At 66.4% G+C, this 13299-nt stretch overlaps 2 protein-coding genes across 4 annotated transcripts in view; one reads left to right on the top strand and one right to left on the bottom strand.

Annotated features, from left to right (window-relative positions):
• Positions 1-6712: 6712 nt before the first annotated feature.
• Positions 6713-7638, top strand: LOC127039758 (C-type natriuretic peptide-like). The gene is made up of 2 exons (XM_050933615.1): positions 6713-6790; positions 7375-7638. The coding sequence occupies exons 1-2, from the start codon at positions 6713-6715 to the stop codon at positions 7636-7638; spliced, it is 342 nt and encodes a 113-aa protein (XP_050789572.1).
• A 3462-nt stretch (positions 7639-11100) lies between these two features.
• EPHB4 (EPH receptor B4) overlaps positions 11101-13299 on the bottom strand; it is a 32259-nt gene continuing 30060 nt past the window's right edge. For all 3 annotated transcript variants that reach the window (XM_050933257.1, XM_050933255.1, XM_050933258.1), the window contains 2 exons: positions 12001-12806; positions 11101-11827 (listed from right to left, as the gene is read on the bottom strand). In XM_050933257.1, the coding sequence (XP_050789214.1) occupies positions 12683-12806 (124 nt within the window). In that variant the 3' untranslated portion in view covers positions 11101-11827; positions 12001-12682. The remainder of the gene's footprint in view (positions 11828-12000; positions 12807-13299) is intronic.

The raw sequence follows: 13299 nt of genomic DNA, 5'->3' as shown, positions 1-13299 counted from the left end.
CGCCGTCCCACGCCCCGAGCGCACAGCTCCCCTTCTCCCTCTGCCAGGACGTGGAGTTTAGAGCCCTGGTCATCTCCAGACCTTCCCACCCGTCCTCCGCCGGGCCGCTCCGTCGCTCAGGGGGGCGAATCGACTCTCTCTGAGACATTGTACTAGACTCACAACGTCACGCTGGGCTGTTTGTATTTCCTGCCCCACGGGCGGCTCTGACCTTTGGGGCTGAGTGGGGCGGGTTCGCCCCCCGTCACCACCGGCCTTATCTCCTCCTGGGGGTTCCCTGGACATTAACCCTTCAGAGCTGACGCATTCGCCTGCCCCACCCCAGCGGGGGCTAATTCACCTGCCTGCCCCGGCCCGGGGATTCATCTCCCCTGCCCCCGCCCCATGGGAGACCCTCTGAGCTGGGGAATGGGGGTTGGGCTGCTTGCTCCCTGACCCACATACAGCCTCTCTCCCCCGGAGTAGCCCCCCAAGCCATGGCGCTGGACGTCAGCTATTCACTGAGTGACCAGCTCAGGCTCTCTGCAGACTCTGGCAGCGGCACCGTGTCGGTGACACCCAGGGCGGTTCACACCTCTCCGAGCGACCGGCTCAGGCTCTCTGCAGACTCCGACAGCGGCACCGTGTCGGTGACACCCAGGGCGGTTCACACCTCTCCGAGCGACCGGCTCAGGCTCTCTGCGGACTCTGGCAGCGGCACTGTGTCGGTGACACCCAGGGCGGTTCACACCTCTCCGAGCGACCGGCTCAGGCTCTCTGCAGACTCTGGCAGCGGCACCGTGTCAGTGACACACAGGGCGGTTCACACCTCTCCAAGCGACCGGCTCAGGCTCTCTGCAGACTCTGGCAGCGGCACCGTGTCGGTGACACCCAGGGCGGTTCACACCTCTCCGAGCGACCGGCTCAGGCTCTCTGCAGACTCTGGCAGCGGCACCGTGTCAGTGACACACAGGGCGGTTCACACCTCTCCGAGCGACCGGCTCAGGCTCTCTGCAGACTCTGGCAGCGGCACCGTGTCGGTGACACCCAGGGCGGTTCACACCTCTCCGAGCGACCGGCTCAGGCTCTCTGCAGACTCCGACAGCGGCACCGTGTCGGTGACACCCAGGGCGGTTCACACCTCTCCGAGCGACCGGCTCAGGCTCTCTGCGGACTCTGGCAGCGGCACTGTGTCGGTGACACCCAGGGCGGTTCACACCTCTCCGAGCGACCGGCTCAGGCTCTCTGCAGACTCTGGCAGCGGCACCGTGTCAGTGACACACAGGGCGGTTCACACCTCTCCAAGCGACCGGCTCAGGCTCTCTGCAGACTCTGGCAGCGGCACCATGTCGGTGACACCCAGGGCGGTTCACACCTCTCCAAGCGACCGGCTCAGGTTCTCTGCAGACTCTGGCAGCAGCACCGTGTTGGGGACACCCAGGGCGGTTCACACCTCTCCGAGCGACCGGCTCAGGCTCTCTGCAGACTCTCGCAGTGTCACCGCGCCGGTGACACCCACGGTGGTTCACACCTCTCCAAGCGACCGGCTCAGGCTCTCTGCAGACTCCGGCAGCGGCACCATGTCAGTGACACCCAGGGCGGTTCACACCTCTCCGAGCGACCGGCTCAGGCTCTCTGCAGACTCCGGCAGCGGCACCGTGTCGGTGACACCCAGGGCGGTTCACACCTCTCCGAGCGACCGGCACAGGCTCTCTGCAGACTCCGGCAGCGGCACCGTGTCAGTGACACCCAGGGCGGTTCACACCTCTCCGAGCGACCGGCACAGGCTCTCTGCAGACTCTGGCAGCGGCACCGTGTCGGTGACACCCAGGGCGGTTCACACCTCTCCGAGCGACCGGCACAGGCTCTCTGCAGACTCTGGCAGCGGCACCATGTCAGTGACACACAGGGCGGTTCACACCTCTCCGAGCGACCGGCACAGGCTCTCTGCAGACTCTGGCAGCGGCACCGTGTCAGTGACACACAGGGCGGTTCACACCTCTCCGAGCGACCGGCTCAGGCTCTCTGCGGACTCTGGCAGCGGCACCGTGTCGGTGACACCCAGGGCGGTTTACACCTCTCCGAGCGACCGGCTCAGGCTCTCTGCAGACTCTGGCAGCGGCACCATGTCGGTGACACCCAGGGCGGTTCACACCTCTCCGAGCGACCGGCTCAGGCTCTCTGCAGACTCTGGCAGCAGCACCCTGCTGGTGACACCCAGGGCGGTTCACACCTCTCCGAGCGACCGGTTCAGGCTCTCTGCAGACTCTGGCAGCGGCACCGTGTCGGTGACACCCAGGGCGGTTCACACCTCTCCGAGCGACCGCCTCAGGCTCTCTGCAGACTCCGGCAGCGGCACCGTGTCGGTGACACCCAGGGCGGTTCACACCTCTCCGAGCGACCGGCACAGGCTCTCTGCAGACTCCGGCAGCGGCACCGTGTCGGTGACACCCAGGGCGGTTCACACCTCTCCGAGCGACCGGCACAGGCTCTCTGCAGACTCTGGCAGCGGCACCGTGTCGGTGACACACAGGGCGGTTCACACCTCTCCGAGCGACCGGCTCAGGCTCTCTGCAGACTCTGGCAGCGGCACCGTGTCGGTGACACCCAGGGCGGTTCACACCTCTCCGAGCGACCGGCACAGGCTCTCTGCGGACTCTGGCAGCGGCACCGTGTCGGTGACACCCAGGGCGGTTCACACCTCTCCGAGCGACCGGCACAGGCTCTCTGCAGACTCTGGCAGCGGCACCATGTCAGTGACACACAGGGCGGTTCACACCTCTCCGAGCGACCGGCTCAGGCTCTCTGCGGACTCTGGCAGCGGCACCGTGTCGGTGACACCCAGGGCGGTTTACACCTCTCCGAGCGACCGGCTCAGGCTCTCTGCAGACTCTGGCAGCGGCACCATGTCGGTGACACCCAGGGCGGTTCACACCTCTCCGAGCGACCGCCTCAGGCTCTCTGCGGACTCTGGCAGCGGCACCGTGTCGGTGACACCCAGGGCGGTTCACACCTCTCCGAGCGACCGGCTCAGGCTCTCTGCAGACTCTGGCAGCAGCACCCTGCCGGTGACACCCAGGGCGGTTCACACCTCTCCGAGCGACCGGCTCAGGCTCTCTGCGGACTCTGGCAGTGGCACCATGTTGGTGACACCCAGGGCGGTTCACACCTCTCTGAGCGACCAGCTCAGGCTCTCTGCAGACTCTGGCAGCGGCACCGTGTCGGTGACACCCAGGGCGGTTCACACCTCTCCGAGCGACCGGCTCAGGCTCTCTGCGGACTCTGGCAGTGGCACCATGTTGGTGACACCCAGGGCGGTTCACACCTCTCTGAGCGACCAGCTCAGGCTCTCTGCAGACTCTGGCAGCGGCACCGTGTCGGTGACACCCAGGGCGGTTCACACCTCTCCGAGCGACCGGCTCAGGCTCTCTGCGGACTCTGGCAGCGGCACCATGTTGGTGACACCCAGGGCGGTTCACACCTCTCCGAGCGACCGGCTCAGGCTCTCTGCAGACTCCGGCAGCGGCACCGTGGTCGGTGACACCCAGGGCGGTTCACACCTCTCCGAGCGACCGGCACAGGCTCTCTGCAGACTCTGGCAGCGGCACCGTGGTCGGTGACACCCAGGGCGGTTCACACCTCTCCGAGCGACCGGCTCAGGCTCTCTGCAGACTCTAGCAGCAGCACCCTGCCGGTGACACCCAGGGCGGTTCACACCTCTCCGAGCGACCGGCTCAGGCTCTCTGCAGACTCTGGCAGCGGCACCGTGTCGGTGACACCCAGGGCGGTTCACACCTCTCCGAGCGACCGGCTCAGGCTCTCTGCAGACTCTGGCAGCGGCACCGTGGTCGGTGACACCCAAGGCGGTTCACACCTCTCCGAGCGACCGGCACAGGCTCTCTGCAGACTCTGGCAGCGGCACCATGTTGGTGACACCCAGGGCGGTTCACACCTCTCCGAGCGACCGGCTCAGGCTCTCTGCAGACTCTGGCAGCGGCACCGTGGTCGGTGACACCCAAGGCGGTTCACACCTCTCCGAGCGACCGGCTCAGGCTCTCTGCGGACTCTGGCAGCGGCACCATGTTGGTGACACCCAGGGCGGTTCACACCTCTCCGAGCGACCGGCTCAGGCTCTCTGCAGACTCCGGCAGCGGCACCGTGGTCGGTGACACCCAGGGCGGTTCACACCTCTCCGAGTGACTGGCACAGGCTCTCTGCAGACTCTGGCAGCGGCACCGTGGTCGGTGACACCCAGGGCGGTTCACACCTCTCCGAGCGACCGGCTCAGGCTCTCTGCAGACTCCGGCAGCATTGCCGCTTGGCTTGGGGCCAGGGCTGCCGCTCGCTTTATGGCCCAGCTCCTCAGCTCGTTATCAGCTTGGTCTGATGCCAGCGGCCAGGGCTGCTATGGCAACAGACGGAAAACACCCTGGGGCAGAAGGGCATTGATGTTCATGCCATCCCTGGCTCTGGCTCTCCGGTCACCTGGGTTCCCTAACTCAGCTTGACCCCTGTACGATCTGCTCTCCCTGCCCCTCTCCTGCCTCAGTTTCCCTGCCTGCCCTCGGGCTATGGCATGGCTGCGGGGCAGGGGCTTTGCATGCTGGGGCCGTGGCCTAGCCTGCTGGAAAGGTGACCTATGGTGCCTGCCCATCAGGGTAATAGAAGTGATGACGGCCACTAGCCTCCAGTGGCAGGGAGTCCCCGAGGCCCCGGGGCAGGGGCAGGAGGGAGTCCTGGCTCCATTCGCCCCAGGCACCTGCTGGCAGGGGCTAGGAAGGGGGGAGCTGAGATCCAGGACTCCTGGGTTCTCTCCCCGGCTCTGGGAGGGGAGTGGGGGCTGGTGGGTTGGAGCAGGGGGGCTGGGAGCCAGGACTCCTGGGTTCTCTCCCTGGCGCTGGAAGGGGGGTGGTGGCTGGTGGGTCAGAGCGGGGGGCGGGGGTCCCTCTGTCTTTCTCTAATGCTTTTTGCAGATTTCCAGCAAGCGTCGGCCCTAAATCAGGCCCGGAGCCAGGCCCCCTCTGGGGGTGCTGGCCCCTGGGCCTTGCCCCTCTGACGTCAGCCGGGTGGCTGGTGAATAGGGGGTTGGCCGGGGAACCCCATATTGGGGGCAGGAATCCTGGCTTCTTTGTCTCCCTGGGCACCCCCCTCCCCACACTCCCAGCTCGGTGGGGGGGGGCGGAGTGCTTTTATTTTTAGCCTTTTGGGGGGTGGGCGGGGACAGGTCACGGCCTCCCGGCGTCTTCACCAGGAGCCTGCGTCAGCGGGTGACGTCCCGTTGGCACGGTGGGGGCACAGGAACCCAGGAGTCCGGGCTTCCCCCTGCCCCCCTCTACACCACTCTCCCCTCCCCTCCCAGAGCTGGAGAGAGAACCCAGGAGTCCTGGCTCCCAGTCCCCACTCCCCTCCCAGAGCCGGGGAGAGAACCCAGGAGTCCTGGCTCCCAGCCCCCCCTGGTCTAACCACCAGCCCCCACTCCCCTCCCAGAGCCGGGGAGAGAACCCAGGAGTCCTGGCTCTCAGCTCCCCCCTTCCCAGCCCCTGGCAGCCCCTCCTTCCCTGCCAGGCTGGGCTTAGTGGCCCCCTTGCTGGTAGGAGGCCCTGCCCACCCCCCCAGCTGCCCCACACACAATGGCCCCCTCGTCCCCAGCTGGGCCGCAGGCGGGGATGTGTGTGTGTGGCATGAGCTGCCCTAATCCCCCCACGGTTTAATTAGCCCCCTGGGCTCGTTAATCCAGGGATTAGGCTGTTAATTAAGAGACAGGTGGGGGGAGGCAGGAGTTTAGGGCAACTCTCAGTTGTCTGGGCCTGTGTTGAACTCCCAGCCTGACCCCCCCCCCACTTTCTGTTAGGGCCCAGCACCCCCCGCCCCACAGGGGACAGGCCCCTGGCCTCATTCCCCCACCCCAGCCGGCCCTTCCCATAGTGGCTGGAAGCCGCATTCCCCGCGGGCCACTGGCTGGTCTCTGGGGCAACCCCCTCCCCAGTGGAGGGATGCAGGGGCTGGCCCTGCTCTGCCCCCCGGATGTTTTCCGGCCCCCACCAGGTTACCCCGTGTGATGGCGTTAAAGGGGGCTGGAAGGGGGGGCGTGAGGGGCCCAGGGCGCTGGGGAAAAGGGCATGAAACCGCCTTGGCTTGGAGAAGAGAGGAGGCAAGTGAAATAATACATGGGGGGGTTGGGGGGGGAGCCCAGGGCTGGGCTGGCAGGGGCTGCAGGTTGGGAGTGAGGGGCACCGGCAGGGCTGGCAGGGGGCAGGGGCTGCGGGTCGGGAGTGAGGGGCACCGGCAGGGCTGGGCTGGCAGGGGCTGCGGGTCAGGAGTGAGGGGCACCGGCAGAGCTGCGGGGGGCAGGCCTGGGGTGCAAGGGGGCTGCGGGTCGGGAGTGAGGGGCACCGGCAGCACTGGGCTGGCAGTGGGCTGCGGGTCGGGAGTGAGGGGCATCAGTCTGTTTCCAGACCCCCCCCATTCACGTAACTCATCACCCCGACAACCCTGGAGCTGCTTCGCCTGCACAAAAGCCCCCCGCCCCAGTTCCCTCTTCCCGCCGCCCCCTCCTGCCCCAGTGGGGGGCGGGGATCTGTTGCCCTGGGTGATGCATCCCCGGAGGGGGTGGCTTGGGGGGCACGTCACCACCTTGGGGCCCCTTATACAGCCAGTGCCGGGGCGGAGGAGAAGCCAGTGGGACCCAGACACCCGGCCGGACCCCCCGGCACCTGTCACACACTTGGGGACAATGCAGCCTTCGTCCACCCTGCTCATCCTCCTCCTCCTCCCCCAGCTCGCCTCACCAGCCTCCCTCCGGCATCCCAAGGTAGGTACCGGGCTAGGGAGGGAACCCAGAAGTCCTGGCTCCCAGCCCCCCCGCTCCGACCCACCAGCCCCCACTCCCCTCCCAGAGCCGGGGAGAGAACCAGGAGTCCTGGCTCCCAGCCCCCCCGCTCCGACCCACCAGCCCCCACTCCCCTCCCAGAGCCGGGGAGAGAACCCAAGAGTCCTGGCTCCCAGCCCCCCTGCTCTGACCCACCAGCCCCCACTCCCCTCCCAGAGCCGGGGAGAGAACCCAGGAGTCCTGGCTCCCAGCCCCCCCTGCTCTGACCCACCAGCCCCCACTCCCCTCCCAGAGCCGGGGAGAGAACCCAAGAGTCCTGGCTCCCAGCCCCCCTGCTCTGACCCACCAGCCCCACTCCCCTCCCAGAGCCGGGGAGAGAACCCAGGAGCCCTGGCTCCCAGCCCCCCCTCCTCTGACCCCCCCAGCCCCACTCCCCTCCCAGAGCCAGGCCGTGTCCCTGCGCCAGGGGTACCCGGGAGCTGGGATATAATCCTGGGGGGGGGGCTGTCTCCGTGCCATGTGGTCTCCTGCTTTAATGGGGTTCCCTCTTTCCGCCCCCCCCCCAGACTCTGGCTGACTTGCTGGGTGCTGCCCCAGTCTCCGCCGATGTCCCCGCGCCCCCCAGGGCCCGCGGCCCCATGGCGGGAAGCCGCACCCAGCGCGACAGCCCCGAGCCCCCTTCCCTGGACCCGGCCTGGGCCCGTTTCTTCGCTGACTTCATGAGCTGGCAGAGGAAGTTCTGGGGCCGGACCAGGAAGGTGCCGGCGCTGCAGGGCTGTTTCGGGATGAAGCTGGACCGAATCGGGACCCGCAGCGGGCTGGGCTGCTAGCGCCCCAGGTAGGAGCCGGCGGCGTCCAGGGGCGAGGAGTTCCACGGGGTAACAGCGCCTGGCCCTGGACTGGCCTGTAACGATTGCTGTGCCCTCCGCCTGCCCCCAAGAGCCTCCCATAAGTAACCCCCTGTGTTGCCCCATGGCCCCAAACTCACTTTCCCCTTCCCGCCCCATCTGGGACGGTGGCATCCCTGCAGAATCCAGGGGCATGGCATTCCCCAGGTTAACGCCCACCTGGCCGGGTCCAGTGGTGGGTAGTTCTCCAGGTTAACGCCTGCCCAGCTATGCCTGGTGGCATGTAGTTCCCTGGGTTAATGCCCATCCAGTAGTGGGTAGTTCCCCAAGTTAACACCCGCCCAACCAGGCCCCGGTGGCAGGTAGTTCCCCAGGTTAACGCCTGTCTGGCCGGGCCCAGTGGTGGGTAGTTCCCTGGGTTAATGCCTGCCTGGCCACGCCTGGTGGTGGGTAGTTCCCTGGTTTAATGCCCATCCAGTAGCGGGTAGTTCCCCAAGTTAACACTTGCCCAGCCAGGCCCCAGTGGTGGGTAGTTCCCCAGGTTAACACTCGCCCAGCCGGACCCTGCAGTGAGTAGTTCCCCAGGTTAACGCCTGCCCGGCCACACCTGGTGGCAGATAGTTCCCTGGTTTAATGCCCATCCAGTGGCGGGTAGTTCCCCAGGTTAACGCCCACCCGGCCACACTGAGTGGTGGATAGTTCCCCGGGTTAACTCCCGCCCAGCCGGGCCCTGGTGGCGGGTAGTTCCCCGGGTTAACCTCCCCCAGGCCACACCTGGTGGCGGGTTGTTCCGCGGGTTAATGACGCCCCCTCCTTTGACTTGGCTGTGGCGATGCTCAGCTAGTCGCCCTCCTATGGGGGGGCCTCCAAGCCCCTCTCCCCCTCTAATGCCACCGCTTTGCCCCCCCTCCCCTGCCCCTAGCCCGCCTCTGGGGCACCAAATCAAGTGGCTGGGAGTTCCACAGGTTAACAGCTTGGTTTTTTTTTTTGTTTTTTTTTTTTTCCCCTCTGGCTCAGGATGCAGCCCCCCCCTCCCCGCCACCCCGTAACTTCACCCTCCTGCACCCCACGACCCGCTCCCCCGAATCTCTTCGCTTTCTCTCCTAGGTTTCCAGCCCCTGGCCCAGCGCAGCCCCATGAGGTGACGCCGGACACCTGGATTAGTAACGCAGCCCCCCCTGCCCCCTCTGGGTTTGGAGGGGGGGGCCAAGGATGCCTGATCTATCCCCACCCCCCACCCCGACATGGGGAACGTAGAGACAAGGGACCCCTCGCCCACCCAGCGAGAAGCTCCTGCCACGGCTCGGAAATCAAATAAATATTAAAAAATGAGATCGATTTTCCTTCCTTTCTATTAACGGGCTTTCAGTTCTGGGAGAGAACCCAGGAGTCCTGGCCCCCAGCCCCCCCCTCCTCTGACCCCCCCAGCCCCACTCCTCTCCCAGAGCCAGGGAGAGAACCCAGGAGTCCTGGCCCCCAGCCCCCCCCTCCTCTGACCCCCCCAGCCCCACTCCTCTCCCAGAGCCAGGGAGAGAACCCAGGAGTCCTGGCTCCCAGCCCCCCTGCTCTGACCCACCAGCCCCCACTCCCCTCCCAGAGCCGGGGAGAGAACCCAGGAGTCCTGGCTCCCAGCCCCCCCCTGCTCTGACCCACCAGCCCCCACACCCCTCCCAGAGCCGGGGCGAGAACCCAGGAGTCCTGGCTTCCAGCCCCCCCTGCTCTAACCCACCCAGGAATCCGGGCTCCCAACCCCACTCCGTTGTTGAGCCATTTATGTGTAGTACCACAAACGGCCACGAGGTGGCGGTGTTGCTCCATTTTTGTGAGGCAGGCAGCGCTGTGGCGCAGGGAGCAGTGCAGGGCCAGCAGGGGGCGCTCCACCCTGGCAGTGGGCTGGCCGCAGGGCGGCGCTAGGGGGCGCTGTGGGGCAGGGAGTGGGGGGGCAGTCGGTGGTGCTGTGGGGCAGGGAGTGGGGCAGGGGGTTAGCAGGGCTGCAGCTCTGGGAAATGGGGCAAGGGAGATACGGGGGGGTCGGTGCCAAACCAAGCCAGGTCAAAGGTAGATGGGCCCCTCTTCTGGGAAGGGGGCAATGGATGAAGGCTGGTGCCCCTCACTCCCGACCCACACCCCCTGCCCCCCCATCTCTGCCGGTGCCCCTCACTCCCGACCCACACCCCCTGCCCCCCCATCTCTGCCGGTGCCCCTCACTCCCGACCCACACCCCCTGCCCCCCCATCTCTGCCGGTGCCCCTCACTCCCGACCCGCACCCCCTGCCCCCCCATCTCTGCCGGTGCCCCTCACTCCCGACCCGCACCCCCTGCCCCCCAGCCCTGCCGGTTCCCCTCACTCCCGACCCGCACCCCTTGCCCCCCAGCTCTGCCGGTGCCCCTCACTCCCGATCCGCAGCCCCTGCCCCCCAGCTCTGCCCCCCCCAGCCCCTCTATTTACATTCCCAGCTACAACTCCATAAACTTTCCCTTTTAAAGATCAGCTCCCCCCAGCCCCCCGCCGCGCTGCAGACACATCTGGAAATGGGGGAACATCTGCAACTGACTCCATGAAGCACGAATGTAGTGGAGGGGGCTGGGAGCCCGGACTCCTGGGTTCTCTCCCCGGCTCTGGGAGGGGAGTGGAGGCTGGTGGGTCAGAGCAGGGGGTGCTGGGAGCCAGGACTCCTGGGTTCTCTCCCTGGCTCTGGGAGGGGAGTGGGGGCTGGTGGGTCAGAGCAGGGGGCTGGGAGCCAGGACTCCTGGGTTCTCTCCCCGGCTCTGGAAGGGGAGTGGGGGTTGGCGGGTCGGAGCAGGGGGGCTGGGAGCCTGGACTCCTGGGTTCTATCCCCGGCTCTGGGAGGGGAGTGGGGGCTGGTGGGTCAGAGCAGGGGGCACTGGGAGCCAGGACTCCTGGGTTCTCTCCCCGGCTCTGGGAGGGCTGAGTCCATAGGTCAGACTGTCCATTGTCCACAGGGTGGGGCTTGGACTGGGTGGCAGCTTCCTTCCTCCCCCCCCACCCCGCTTCCTGTTCCTGCCCCGGCTGCTGGGGGTCACATAAACAGCAGCTGCTGAAAAAAAGAACCCCACCCTCTTCCCAGAGCTGGGGAGAGAACCCAGGAGTCCTGGCTCCCAGCCCCCCTGCTCTAACCACCAGCCCCCACTCTCCTCCCAGAGCCGAGGAGAGAACCCAGGAGTCCTGGCTCTCAGCCCCCCCTGCTCTAACCACCAGCCCCCACTCCTCTCTCAGAGCCGGGGAGAGAACCCAGGAGTCCTGGCTCCCAGCCCCCCAGTTTAGTGTCTCACCGATCGCACTGTGCCCCCCCCGACCCAACCAACATACAACCCCCCCATCGCATGAGGGGGTGGGGCTGGACCATGCCCCTCCCCCTCTGAGGCCCCCAGGTGAAATCGACACCCCCCCCATGTGACACCTCGGTCCACTTCCTTAGACAGCTGAGTGAATCCCACTTTATTTAGGGGGGCCGCGGCGGGGACACCCCAAATCCACCTCATCTCAGGGGGGAGGGGGAGTCTGATACCCCACACGCTCTTCCAGCTTGGGGGGGGGCCAGAAATGACCTCCCCCCTGGGTTAAATACCCCTTCAATATGAAGGTGATGACCTCACTCCCCCCATGTCCTGCCACGACGACCTCATGGCTTGATGACATCACGGGCCTGCAACGATGACATCATGGGGATCCTGATGTGGTGACATCACAGCTGCTCCTGGTGACATCACAAGGCAGTCACTGGGGGATGACGTCACCCCCCTAGCTGTCCCAGGTCTCTGACATCACTGGGCAGCCATGACATCACTGCTGTCCATAGTCACTCTTTGGTTTCATGGGGTAGGGGGGCAGAGACAAGTTTATAGCCCCCCAATGGTGGGGGAGGGGCCTAGAGATTCAAGTAGATGCTGAGGGGGTCTCCCCCTCCCGGGGGACCCCCTGATTACATCACTGCCCCTCAACTATTTGCGAGGGAGGAGGCTTCTGGCGAAAGGGTGGCCATCTTGCTCCCCAGTGGCCATCTTGGATTTCCCACCAAAGGTCGCCTGACTTCGGAGACCACCCAAGGGCAGTCATCTTGGTCTCCCCAACCAGTGGTGGCCATCTTGAGACCCCCCTGACCACCAATTGGGGGCCACCTTGGGAAGCTGACGGGGTCTTGAGGGCTGCCTGGCAACCAAGCAAGAGCAGCCTTTTCTGGATCGCCAAGCAAGAGCGGCCATCTTGGGAGACTGAAGTGCGGCCATCTTGGCAGTTGACCGAAGGGCCCGTTGGCCATCTTGAGACCCCCTGAGCACCAACGGGCGGCCGTCCTGGGAACCTGAGGGGGTCCTGTGGGCTACCAGGCAACCAAGCAAGAGCGGCCCTCTTGGGATCCCCAAGCAAGAGCGGCCATCTTGGGAGACTGAAGTGCGGCCATCTTGGCAGTTGACCGAAGGGCCCGTTGGCCATCTTGAGACCCCCTGAGCACCAACGGGCGGCCGTCCTGGGAACCTGAGGGGGTCCTGTGGGCTACCCGGCAACCAAGCAAGAGCAGCCCTCTTGGGATCCCCAAGCAAGAGCGGCCATCTTGGGAGACTGAAGTGCGGCCATCTTGGCAGTTGACCGAAGGGCCCGTTGGCCATCTTGAGACCCCCTGAGCACCAACGGGCGGCCGTCCTGGGAACCTGAGGGGGTCCTGAGGGCTGCCCGGCAACCAAGCAAGAGCGGCCCTCTTGGGAACCCCAAGCAAGAGCGGCCATCTTGGGAGACTGAAGTGCGGCCATCTTGGCAATTGACCGAAGGGCCTGTCGGCCATCTTGGGACCTGCGGCCATCTTGGAACCATCGAAAAATAGCCCCCCCCCAATATTCTCTCTGCTCTGATAGACAAAGTGCAGGCCCTGAGGGGTTGGGGGGGCAGGGGTCCCCCAAGTTCCTGGTTCAAGACCTGCCCCTGCAGCGAAGTCAGGGCCCCGTTAGTAACCCAGGGTCCGGTTCGTTCCCAGCTCCGGAGAACCAGGCAGGACTCGAGTCCCGGATCGGGTCAGAACCGGCTCCCGGCCGCCCCTCCGGACGGGGCGGCTTTGCTCTGGATTCGCATGTTCTGGACGCTGGAGAGAATCTTCTTCTGGTGGCCGGCCAGGGTCACCCCGATTCGGAGCAGGTCCCTGAGGGGGCAGAGAGATGGGGGGTTAGCAGCCCCCCCAGCTCTGCCGGTGCCCCTCACTCCCGACCCGCAGCCCCCTGCCCCCCCATCTCTGCCGGTGCCCCTCACTCCCGACCCGCAGCCCCCTGCCCCCCTAGCTCTGCCGGTGCCCCTCACTCCCGACCCGCAGCCCCTGCTAGCTCAGCCCTGCCGGTGCCCCTCACTCCCGACCCGCAGCCCCTGCCAGCCCATCCCTGCCCCCACATCTCTGCCGGTGCCCCTCACTCCCGACCCACAGCCCCTGCCAGCCCATCCCTGCCCCCCCATCTCTGCTGGTGCCCCTCACTCCCGACCCGCAGCCCCTGCTAGCCCAGCCCTGCCGGTGCCCCTCACTCCCGACCCGCAGCCCCTGCCAGCCCATCCCTGCCCCCACATCTCTGCCGGTGCCCCTCACTCCCGAGCCGCAGCCCCCTGCCCCCCCATCTCTGCCGGTGCCCCTCACTCCCGACCCGCAG

The sequence above is a fragment of the Gopherus flavomarginatus genome, chromosome 23 (genome assembly GCF_025201925.1).
Source record: "Gopherus flavomarginatus isolate rGopFla2 chromosome 23, rGopFla2.mat.asm, whole genome shotgun sequence".
In the NCBI taxonomy this organism is placed as follows: Eukaryota; Metazoa; Chordata; order Testudines; family Testudinidae; genus Gopherus; species Gopherus flavomarginatus.
Note: the sequence above shows the minus strand (reverse complement) of the source record. Positions and strands in the feature narration are given on the sequence as shown.

What these genes read in the sequence shown, in the direction of transcription:
- LOC127039758 (XM_050933615.1), top strand. Translation starts at nt 6,713, where the DNA reads ATGCAGCCTTCGTCCACCCTGCTCATCCTCCTCCTCCTCCCCCAGCTC. An exon ending in CCTCCCTCCGGCATCCCAAG is followed by an intron (nt 6,791 to 7,374) that starts GTAGGTACCGGG and finishes CCCCCCCCCCAG; the next exon opens with ACTCTGGCTGACTTGCTGGG.